Source organism: Polyodon spathula, chromosome 24 (genome assembly GCF_017654505.1).
Source record: "Polyodon spathula isolate WHYD16114869_AA chromosome 24, ASM1765450v1, whole genome shotgun sequence".
Classification (NCBI taxonomy): domain Eukaryota; kingdom Metazoa; phylum Chordata; class Actinopteri; order Acipenseriformes; family Polyodontidae; genus Polyodon; species Polyodon spathula.
This window is the reverse complement of record NC_054557.1, coordinates 11,442,003-11,452,938: the sequence shown is the minus strand read 5'-3', so window position 1 is coordinate 11,452,938 and position 10,936 is coordinate 11,442,003. Positions and strand designations below refer to the sequence as shown.

Below are 10,936 nucleotides of genomic sequence, written 5' to 3'. Positions count from 1 at the left end.
TGCTGAAGAAGGCAGCATAGTCAATTTTTTATGCTTTAAAGTGGAAGAAAAAGCCTTTTTAGGATGGATGGTCTACATTACAGGTTATTGTGTGGTCAAACTACATATTCAAATGCAGATATCCATATGTAGACAACATAGGTTTGAGTATTTATAGACTTTTTGTTTACAGTTATTTGGTTACAGTTTAAAACAAACAATTTTACAAAGTGAAAGGAATTAATAATTTACATCAATCTAAATTCCATATTCAGCCATGTGTAAATGTATGGCTTGAAGCAACAGCAGCATTAGACATGTCACAGTGAGCACATTTTCTTTTAATAGAAAGTCTTAAGGAAAACAAAACAAGTACTTCTTAATCGGTCCTCTGAGTGTCCATTTAGGAATGGGTCATGCAACATGCCCTTAAATTGTAAAGGGTACACTCAATACCCATGAAGCTTTGTGCTCTTCGTATCCCCTTCAATAAATTCAAGTCTTTAAATTAAACATGTTATAAATTATTGATGGCTCTATTCATGTGCTCAAGGCAACATAATTTGTTCCATCAGCTACTATGTTTTGCAGGCTACTGTACAGCCCTGCAGTATTTTCCATATAAGTTAAGCTGAAATAACCTTTTGCATTAAAAAGTCTGTTGGAAATGATGCGTCCTCTTAGCAATGCTGGATCATTTTGTACATGTTGGCTTAGCGTGAACAATTGTTAGTTAAATAGCTAATGCACAGAAACGGAATAAAGCCGAACAATACAGCCATTGCCTTGGGTGGGATGTTTGATAATACTTGGTGTGCAAACCATATTAATGCATGGCAAAAAAAAAAAAAAAGATTACAAATAGTTAATGCACAATGATGGTCTTTCACTAGTCCTTGATTTCTTTTTGTTTATAGCCTTTATTAGATGCTAACAAGGACTGGAATGTTTGCTATTCATAGTTACTTAAGAGGATTAATCAACGTGCATTAATCTGTAACCAACTGCCCAGCTATTTGGCAATGTTCACTGTGTGTGGAATAATATTACCATTTTACCAACTTTCTTGGCATTCAAATACATTGGAAAAATAATAAGAGCAGATTATTATTTTTCTTGGTTTTAGATGAGGTCTAAGAAAGTTGTTTGCCTGTAAGGGTTTGTAAAACATCCTAGAGAGGTCAAATGCAAGCACTGAATCAGATATGATAAAACCCCAAATACCTTATTTTCAAAATGTACTTACTAATCAATTATAAATCTGCTTTGCTTTTGCATTTCATCTTAAATGTTCTATTTGGCTCAGTTTAGTCCTGTTGTCTACGTAAATGTGCAGAAATTGTATTTACTATTTTAGTTTTTAGGAGCTTTATTATTGAATATTTACTCAACATAAATTACCAAGGTCTGAATGTCTGACTGCAAATGTGTTGTCAAAACCACACATGTAATGAGACTAGCTTTTTTCATGTTGGCTAAGGTGCCGGTCTGAAAGACGCAACATCCCATGTTCGTGTTTGTGATTTATTGATTTATTGATTGATTGATTTATTTTTTAATGCCAATGATTTTACTCTAGTTTTCTCCCCAATTTGGAATCACCAATGGTATTATTATTATTAATCCCAGTTCACCGCTGCAACCCCCTGGCGACTCGGGAAACAGCGGCTGACACGCATCCTCTGAAACATGTCCCTGCGCACTGCAGATCCACAGGGAAGCCATCAGACGTTTAGTGCCGCAGGACAACACAGGTCTGGATGGCTCCACTGCAGACCCCCAGGTGCCCTATCAGCCACAGGGGTCGCTGTTGCGCAGTGAACTATGGCTTGCCCTGCTGACCTAAGCCCTCCCTACCCGGGTGGCACTCTGTCAATTGTGCGCCGCCCCCTAGGAACTCCCAGTCACGGTTGGTAATGACATAGCTGGATCCACTCGCGATTCAGGCTACAGGGTACATCCTGCACCCCATGCGGAGCACCTTTACTGGATGCACAACTTGGGAGCCCCCGTCTGTGTTTGTGATTCTAGTTGCCTAACTGCTTCAATATTAATTAAATCAAAAAATGTTTTATATGCATTACAAGGTTAATATAGTGCACAGGCAAGAGGAAGTTTATATTTGTGTGTGTGTGCTTGTGCGTGTGTGTGTGTGTGTGGATTATTTTGAATCAGTGAGTATTGAGTTGCAAAGCAAACTAAGGAGTGTTTATTAACAGAGTTAAGATACCTCACTCTGTACAACATTTAAAAGACATAAGTACTGCACCTGCAATTTGATTCATGCTCTTTGTGTGCCAGTCACCGTTGTACCCGTCTACCTGATTACATGCATGGTGCTGCCACTTCTTTAGATTAATCTTCCCTTTAATGTATTGTGAGCCAGTTGGTACAACAACATTCCAATTTAGCCAGTTTAACAAATCCAAGTGTGAAGTGTTCCATTGCTACCACTGTTAAACAAAGTGTAGCCTCTGTCTGCTTCTATTTTATATCCACACCCACTCCAGCATCAAATACAGTGGAAAGTGTAGATTAAGATTCTGAACAAAAGGAACATAAGTTTGTGTTAAATAATTACACTGATAAAATAGAAGAGGTTAAACAGTATAGGCAAAGACAGGCTATTACTGTAGGTGATTTGAATTCAAAAAGCTCAGTTGGAAGACTCATTAGGTGACACATCATAGATATTTTATACAGGGAAAAATTTATTAATAAGGCATTATGGGGGTGATGTAAGGATATGCGCAAAGTGATTTGCGGGTGCAAACCCACATAATGCTGCCGTAAATCATAGATTATTTTACCGGCCGCTAAAAATGCAGTGAATGTAAAGAATGGTGTTCACCCTGCGGTCTGCACCCACTATCGTTAATCCATTAAGATTATATTGAAATGCATTCAAACGAAGAAAAGAGCATGGAATTGGGTGGGATCAGGATACTAAGTGAGTGTAAACATTATAATGTGATGTAAGGATTTTGCTTTGCACTTAGGCAATTGCTGACCCTCCAAAAACTTTACACCTCTTCTTGCAAGGAGCAAACCATTGTAGAAGCGAGTAATTAAGAGCTGTATAAAAGCACACACCAGCAGATACCTGTCATTGGCTTCAGGATGGCTGCTGTGGTTCACTTCCTGATGCAGCGATACTTGGCTCTTGTTGAGGAGAGGCAGGAACACATTCGAAGGAGAAGGGCAAGACAAAGAAGACCCTGCATATTTCATCCTAGGTTCGCTTTGTTTGGGATGTTGGAGGATGCGGTGCTAAAGCATTTTCGTCTCACTCCGCAGGTCGTCCTTGACTTTGTAGCTGAATTGAGGGATGAGAGCCCAGCGTCAATCTAGGGATCGCTGTCCCTACACATGTGAAAGTGCTGTGTTCTCTGCTTAGCCTCTGGTTCTTTTCAGACCACAGTTGGAATGTCTGGAGAGCCCAATCCACCTTTTCCAGAGTGCTAGGCAAATTTCTGGATGTTATGCTAAAAATGGCATATCATATCATTTCCTAAGGATATTAACATAACTGACATTGGCTGAAGCTTTTCCAAACAGCTGTGTTTCATGCCGAGTGCCCTCAGCTGTAAGGACTCTCAGCTCCTTCCTTTACTTGCACCAAGAGTACTTTGCTGCCCTTACTCTGACTTTTTTTTTTTGCTTTGTATTTTTGTGCTCCACAAATGTTATACAGTGCCTGCTGCTCTCTGTACTCCTAACTGTGCAAGTGCGGCCGCTAAATAGATGATGCGCTCATTGAGACCCTCATTATCATAATTACGGTGTTGAGTAATTTGCATTGTTCTTAAGCTTACATGGGGCACAGTGCAAAATAATTGCCAGGCCTCAATGCAATTTTAATTTTGCATCTGGAATTAATTGCACTGCGCCTATGCTTACATCACCCCCTGTACGTCAATATTTTAACTGTAGTAACAACATTTATAAATGTTTTACTTTTTGTTCAAATCTGTCTAAATATTCTGTGTGGTTTAAATTGTTTTAAGTTAATAAATGATAAAATAATTAGATTAAGAATATTATTATTAGGAAAGGCATTACATCTCTTTAGCATTTACAAGAACACATTGTTTTCAGTATTAATTAATAGTTGTTTTTTCCAAATATAAATTGGTACTGAGTGAGTCAGTTGGCCACTTTGCAGGGCTGCTGTGGAAGCACCATACAGTATCAAGGGCAATAAAATACCCTTTTTGCATAAAATGTACATTTTTGGAGATGTTTGACCATTTTTTTACTTGACAAAAAACTTTAGTACAGTAAACAAAGATGTTTTTAATTTTGCATTCTCAGATGTACAAGGCAAACTAAAGTAGTGCTGGTTGTTCATTTTTAACACATTTCATATTTTACAGATGTACAGGTTATAAAATTGTGTGTGCACAAGTTCACCATCAACACTAAAAAACAAAACTTTTTTAATATACAGGGCGTACTATTTTTGAAGAGTTTTTGCTGATGCTTTGGACCCATGTAAAAAACAATTTATGTTTAAAGTATTTATTTAATTTGTCATTTTTTTTAAAGCGTTATGATAGTTATGATACTTGAGTAATAAATGACAAGCAGGGACTGATTCATTTGCGTATCATAATAAGAAAATATAATTGGAAAAAAGGGCAACTACAAAAAGGCAATTATAATTGTACATGGAAACCTCTCCAAAGTGTGTTTTCTTATAAAAAAAAAACTGAAGGTTTTTTGAAAGATTTCCTCCAAGAAACCTGATTAGATAGAACTTTGTTTATTTTTGCAATACAGCTGTTAGAAAGCATAACATCTAATACAGGAGTTGGAATGTACTGTATACAGATATTTGTACAGGGGTTGGACAAAAAATTGGAAACACCTGACATTGAACTGTAGCGTACAATTATTATCGCAGTTTAAAATAGGCTAGCCCATGCACAACTGAATAGTTTGTTATGTATTTTGCAATATTTAAAATAGGCATCTCCCCTTTCAAATCAGTTGCAGTAAATAGCAGATTGCATGGGTTTTGATAAAGGGGTGCAAGTAGGTGTTTGGTTGTCATATGTTTCTTTTTGGTTGTCAAAAGTTGATTTTATCAGTGTGCTTTTTTTCCTTTGGAAAAACTTTAATCAAAAAATAGGGCCAACTGGACCACATCCAGACATCAAAAGATTGTTAAAACATCACTATGTGTTAGTACTAATATGGGTGAGTTTATATAAGCGGATGCGTTTTTATTTCAGTTTTCCATACTCATAATTGGACTGTTTAATATAAAAATGTACAGAACAACAATGTATCATACTCATACAAAATACACACCTGTATTTTAGTTGAAGCAAAGAGGTTTCATAAGGTTTTATTTTGAAATTTGAAATTTTGTTGATCTCCTTCGTTTTTTAATATATATACACATTGTGGCAAAAAAAAAAAAAAAATGTTGACATGCTGTTGAATTTACATAATCTGATCTGTCTATCCTTACCATTGCTACATTGCATAACCCTGTAAGAAAGGGACATGAGAGAGTTTCGGCCAAAACGTGGTTAAAAGCAGCATGAGAAACTATCATGAAGCTTGCCCCGGAGGATCTTCCAGCGTACGAGGGCAACTTCAAAACAGTACGACAAAGACAGGAAAGGCTGAACATAATACTAAAAAAAAAAAAAAAAAAAAAAAAAAAAAAAAAAAAAAAAAAACTAATCTGAAATGTGCTTCGCTCAAGCTTTAGATCTAAAAATGCCTTGAGGATTTTAACAAATACTCAATAAGTCTAGAGGGCCATATTAAAAGTAAATTACGTAAGTGTATGCCAATAAAGCACTCCCAAATAACAGAACATAGATATTTCAATTTAAATTATTCACTGCTTCTAAAGGTTTAGCTGTAAACAGTTATGGAAACCTCAAGTTTACCATTTGTAAAAAAAAAAAAAAAACTAAAAAAAACATCCCTGGCACGCTTTCTCACTTTTTGTTTTAGTTTATTAGTGATTTACAAGAGGCCTCTGTGATATGTCAGTTTTGCCTGACAAAGCTAATTTATTTTAACAGTGGGAAGAAGTTTACTTTAAGACAATACAGTTGAAGGAGTGTTTTTCTGATTCCTGGGTGGAGAGTCAGGAAAGCCACAGGAAGCTGTCCGTGCAACAGTTGTGGGCTGTAGAGTTTCCTGTGAGGCTGGCTGTTAACCAATACCAAAACCATATGCTTACTACTAACTCTGACTCTTGTACACTTCTGATTACCTTTTATTTATGGAGTGCCTGTATGTGAAACTTAAATTGATTGCAATGGCAACACCTTCTGAGGCCAAGCCTACTGCTGATGTTAATGAGTAATCTATAAATGTCCAACATTGTTTTCACTGCCCAGACTCTACCACCACAGAGGACTGAGTTTATTGTACAGGCAATGTGACTCATCAAAACCACAAAAAAAGATATGTGGGAACATTTTGAACAGGTCGGCAATGTCCAGTCATATTTGAAAGAATAAAAAAAAAAAAAAAGTCAAGCTTCAGGGCAATTATCTAAGCCTTATTGTCTTTGTTCCTTTGAAGATGCCTCATGTGTGACCTAATTTCTTTCAGTGGAACAGTCCAGAAAATGGACTGTACCAATAAGAAAAGGACTTTCCGAGCATTCACACCACCCTTGCTACATACATTAATCAGCTGTGAGCCATAAAAACAAACAGAACGGCTTACTTAAAGGTACATCAATTACCCAGACCATGTGTCTTACAACTTCTTTAGAAGCCTAAGCTCTGTAGTGCAAGAAGCAAATACACATTTTATTTATATTGATAATATGTTGGGACGCCACTATCATATTTTCAGTATGTCATACAAGAGTACGTCTTTCTAAAATACATGTATAGCATTTGCACTCAGCTCACAAACCTTTAATTGGTTGCTGTACATATAATAGATGTTTTAAAGATTGCAATTTTAATATAACAGATAAGTTTGCCACATATTATTGTATATACATTAAGAAGGTATACACGATAACAATGTATAATTTATACTATAAAATAGTTCTCCCAAACTCACTCTAAAAAATGTTATGGTTAATCATGTATAGGTCCTTTGCAATTTATTTATTTATTATATATATATATTATATATATATATATATATATATATATATATATATATATATATATATATATATATTTTTTTTTTTTTCTTTAAAGGCTGGCTGAAAATAAACACACGTAGATATAAATTATACAAAAGCCGCACGACCCACTCGCATAAAGAAAATAATTACAATAATTACAAAATAAACAACAACATTCCAGCCTGGAGTGCTCCGTTCTCAGAGGACTTTTTAAAACCCTTCCCTAAAGTCTGATAGGCTTGTTTACCACACCAGAGACTTCTTGTTCCAGCTTTCTGGACATCCACAGGAGGAAACCAAACTATTGCCAGCTACCATAACATACCCTTTATTCGAATTTGCTCCCAGAATTACAATACACCGGGAAACAACCACACACACACGCAAAAACCAAAACAGTACTGCTTTATTTTGCTACTTGTCTACTCCAAACGTGTTTACGATTGACGTAAACAAAACAGAGGCAACTGATTAAAATTACAGAGGCGTTACAGTGAGCACCCCTCTGTAGTGCAGTGGATGCTCCCAGTCAGGCATGTCAGTTGTTGCTTGGAGAGGAGGAGAAGCGAGAAGTAGGGAGATACTGAACCTGCCATTGCAGTTAGGCTGCATTGGAGCCGAAGAGAACGAGTTCCAGTTTTTAGTTTTTGAGGATAAACATCTTGCTCAGAACCAGCTTCAAAGAAACGAATTCGCCTAAACATATTGTAAGGACAAAGTATGTAACTGTGGACTTTAGGGGGGAAAAAACTGACATGTTATTTTTGGTCCTGTAAAAAAAATTCACTGCCCGGCAGCAGGGCGAAAAAGGGAAGGAGGGATTTCTCTGTTTTATTTGAGGTATTCACTACTCTAACTTACTGCTGTGAGTGGACATGAACAAAATGTCTGCCAGAACTGCTTCTAGTAAGGTAGGACGTGGCACAGATTGTCATAAAAGTAAAAAAATAAGTTAAAATCGTTTGTTTTTAGAAGAGATAGGGACAAGCAAACGTCAGGCTCTGGCTGTGTAAGTTGGTAGTTTTTCTGTGTCCGGATCTGAATGGTGTAGCCCAGCTAAACGTATGTGTACCGTTCATGAAATCTGGAAATGACACAGTATGTAAAATATTAACGTTGTTTTTGATATGATGTGCTATGCTTTTTAAAATATGTACATTTATTTATTTATTGTATACACCAATGCAGCTTTGGAACGAACAGGCACAAACTGTCCTCTCTGAAAACAAAAATACAAATTAAAATATTAACATGAAAACAATGTCAAATTAAGTGAACGTCATGTATGTTCAGTGTAACGAAAGGTTATATTATAACCAACTTGATATAGAGTGATTCATAATAGCATCACAAGTTCTGCGGTCAGATTGGCACAGTGCACACTAGTTCTAAAACTTTGCTGTTTGAGAAAGTATTTTACTAAGTTTATGTTTCTCAAGTCCAGTTAGTAGAAAATGTGCATTTTTCTCACAACTTATAAACGAAATATAACCCTTTTACTTCACTAAATTATGTAATGTCACAGCATAACCTACAGCATTTTCCATCTGCTTTGTGACGGACTTAAATTCCAAAAAGCAATGCCCCAATTACACCCAGAATACTTTGTAACAGAAGGATACTGAAAATGTTAGTTTAAGGGCACACTGTGTTAGGATGAATACCCTTTCAATGGGTAGAATTGTTGACTGCTGTTGGCTCTTTAATCTAAACATGAAATACATTTCTTGTTTGTTTCATACTGTAAACCGTGTTGCAGATGTTGGATAACCCTGATACATATATGATTTTTTAAAATTTATTTCTATAGTTTTAAATTAGTTTGTGCAAAGGCAATTTGAGCAGAAAATCCAGCATGGTGTGTTGGCTTTCCCAGACATTAGAAGTGGGTCAGTTCTGTAGAAGGCATATTTTTACATCTTATGCTTGGTAGCACTGTTACTCTCTAATACAATTTTGTTCAGTATTGGCTTCATGATATAAAAACACATGGGCGTAGGCTGCCAGCTGTTGATGACACAGTACCTGCTGAGCAGCTACTGACAGTAGTAACAGTGTTGTCAGTGGGTGGGGTTAGTATGCAACAGGTTACACCAGGGAGTAGGCAGTCCTGCAGGTTTCTGGCAGTGCCCATTGTTTCCTGGATTCAGTCCAAAGTGCTCACTCTTCTCCTTTGTTTTTTGTTTGTTTGTATTGGTAGTGAGGAGGACAGTCTGATCACTCCTATCTGTTCACCTGTTCGTACTTTTTTAACAAGTCTGGGATTGTTTTGAATCAGCCCAGGGTGTTTCAGTGCTTAAAATGCCTGTGGTAGGAATGCAGATATGCAGGTTGGGGTGGTTTCACGTGAAACTGCATCCTTCATTTTCTTGCGGTGATGAAATTTATTGTTATGTATTTAAGACAATACTGTGTTAATATAAGTTCAATGCATTGTAGATTCACTTTAAGAATTTGAACACTTTATTGTAAAAATAAATAAATAAATAAATAAGTTTAGTCCCTTTTGAGGCTTTTGTTTAACTTTAAACACTTCATTATAAAATCAGAATAAACCTTATCTAGTAGACAAATGAATCATTTTTCAATTATATTGGAGGCTTTGTTAGCCTTAAAATACTGTACTATTGATTGTTAATATTTTCTCGGATATATTCGGTACTTGAAAGTGAAAACTATCATTGTGCAAGTGAGGGGTGTGTATTTGCCACTTCCTGCCGGGCGCATAAAGCTAAGTGTGCTCAGGGCATATTTCAAAACAAATTGATTACTGTACTAGTAAATGAATGCTAGGGTGGTTACAGTGCCCCACCTCACCCACCTACAGTTGCCCTGGAGTGCTTTACCACATTTCAATCCAAGGCTGTTTCCAGAATACACAGCTATGTGTAAGATGGACATGTACTGTACGTGGGTCTGTGTGTGTTTGTGTGACATGCAGGGATAAAGTAACACCCTCATTCGACACACTTGAGTTTGTACAATAGTTACACTGTGGTTCGTAGAAAACCTGGAATTGGTCAAACTGTTTGTTCCTGGACGTGTACAGTACTTATTCTTTCATTCTGTTCTTATCAACTGTACTGAGTAGCCAGTAAGTTTTAAGTTTTATTGGGATTTTTTTGTTTCAGTTGACTTAAGTACTTAGGGCTGTGGTCAACAAAGTATGACATTTTCAGTTTTTAAGTGTAAAATTAAATTTTGTGGTCTTTAATTCAAAAATTGTATTTTTGAACCAACTTCATTGGTACTCCTGTACATTACAGGCTACTGTTATTTCATTATCCCAGATTATTATTTTTGTTTTTGTTTTACAACCTGATTTAATTCTACAGTTATAAATATGAATGTCGTAATGGCATATTTTATATCTGGATTTTAATTAGAGTAAAACACTCTCATTTCCTTTCGTAATGCTATTTTGCAGTGCATGTGTGTTTAACGACAGCTCATGCATAGCAAATGAATTGCTGTGCATTTGTCTGCTTGCCAGCAATGGCACTTCAGATCAAAACAGCTGGAGTATTTCAAATGATTTTGTTTGTCTAAGCCAGTAACTGTGTTGGCATGCAGATTTAATCTCCTGAAAGAAATTGAGGGCTGACCTTCCTAGCAGGAGCAGGTGTACAGAGGGATAGAACATGCTGTTGGGACACCACCAGAGCAGTGCATTGTCAGTGTGTTTCTCTGCAGTTTTTCCAAGAATGTTAGATCAGTTTTGCTTTAAGGAAGAATGCTATTTAACCCTTAGCTGTCTGCTATAGCATCCTTATCCACTCATTTGTAACAGTGACCATTCTAAAAAGTATGCTTTGGGAATTGGTTAATATTTGGGTG

At 36.4% G+C, this 10,936-nt stretch overlaps 1 protein-coding gene across 7 annotated transcripts in view; it reads left to right on the top strand.

The window, feature by feature from the left end:
* The first annotated feature begins 7,655 nt into the window (after positions 1–7,655).
* The window catches only part of LOC121299175 (tight junction protein ZO-1-like), a 48,178-nt gene continuing 44,897 nt past the window's right edge, over positions 7,656–10,936 (top strand). For 3 of the 7 annotated variants that reach the window (XM_041226781.1, XM_041226775.1, XM_041226774.1), the window contains exon 1: positions 7,942–8,010. In XM_041226781.1, the coding sequence (XP_041082715.1) occupies positions 7,975–8,010 (36 nt within the window). In that variant the 5' untranslated portion in view covers positions 7,942–7,974. The other 4 variants (XM_041226777.1, XM_041226779.1, XM_041226778.1 and 1 more) reach the window with 4 other exon arrangements.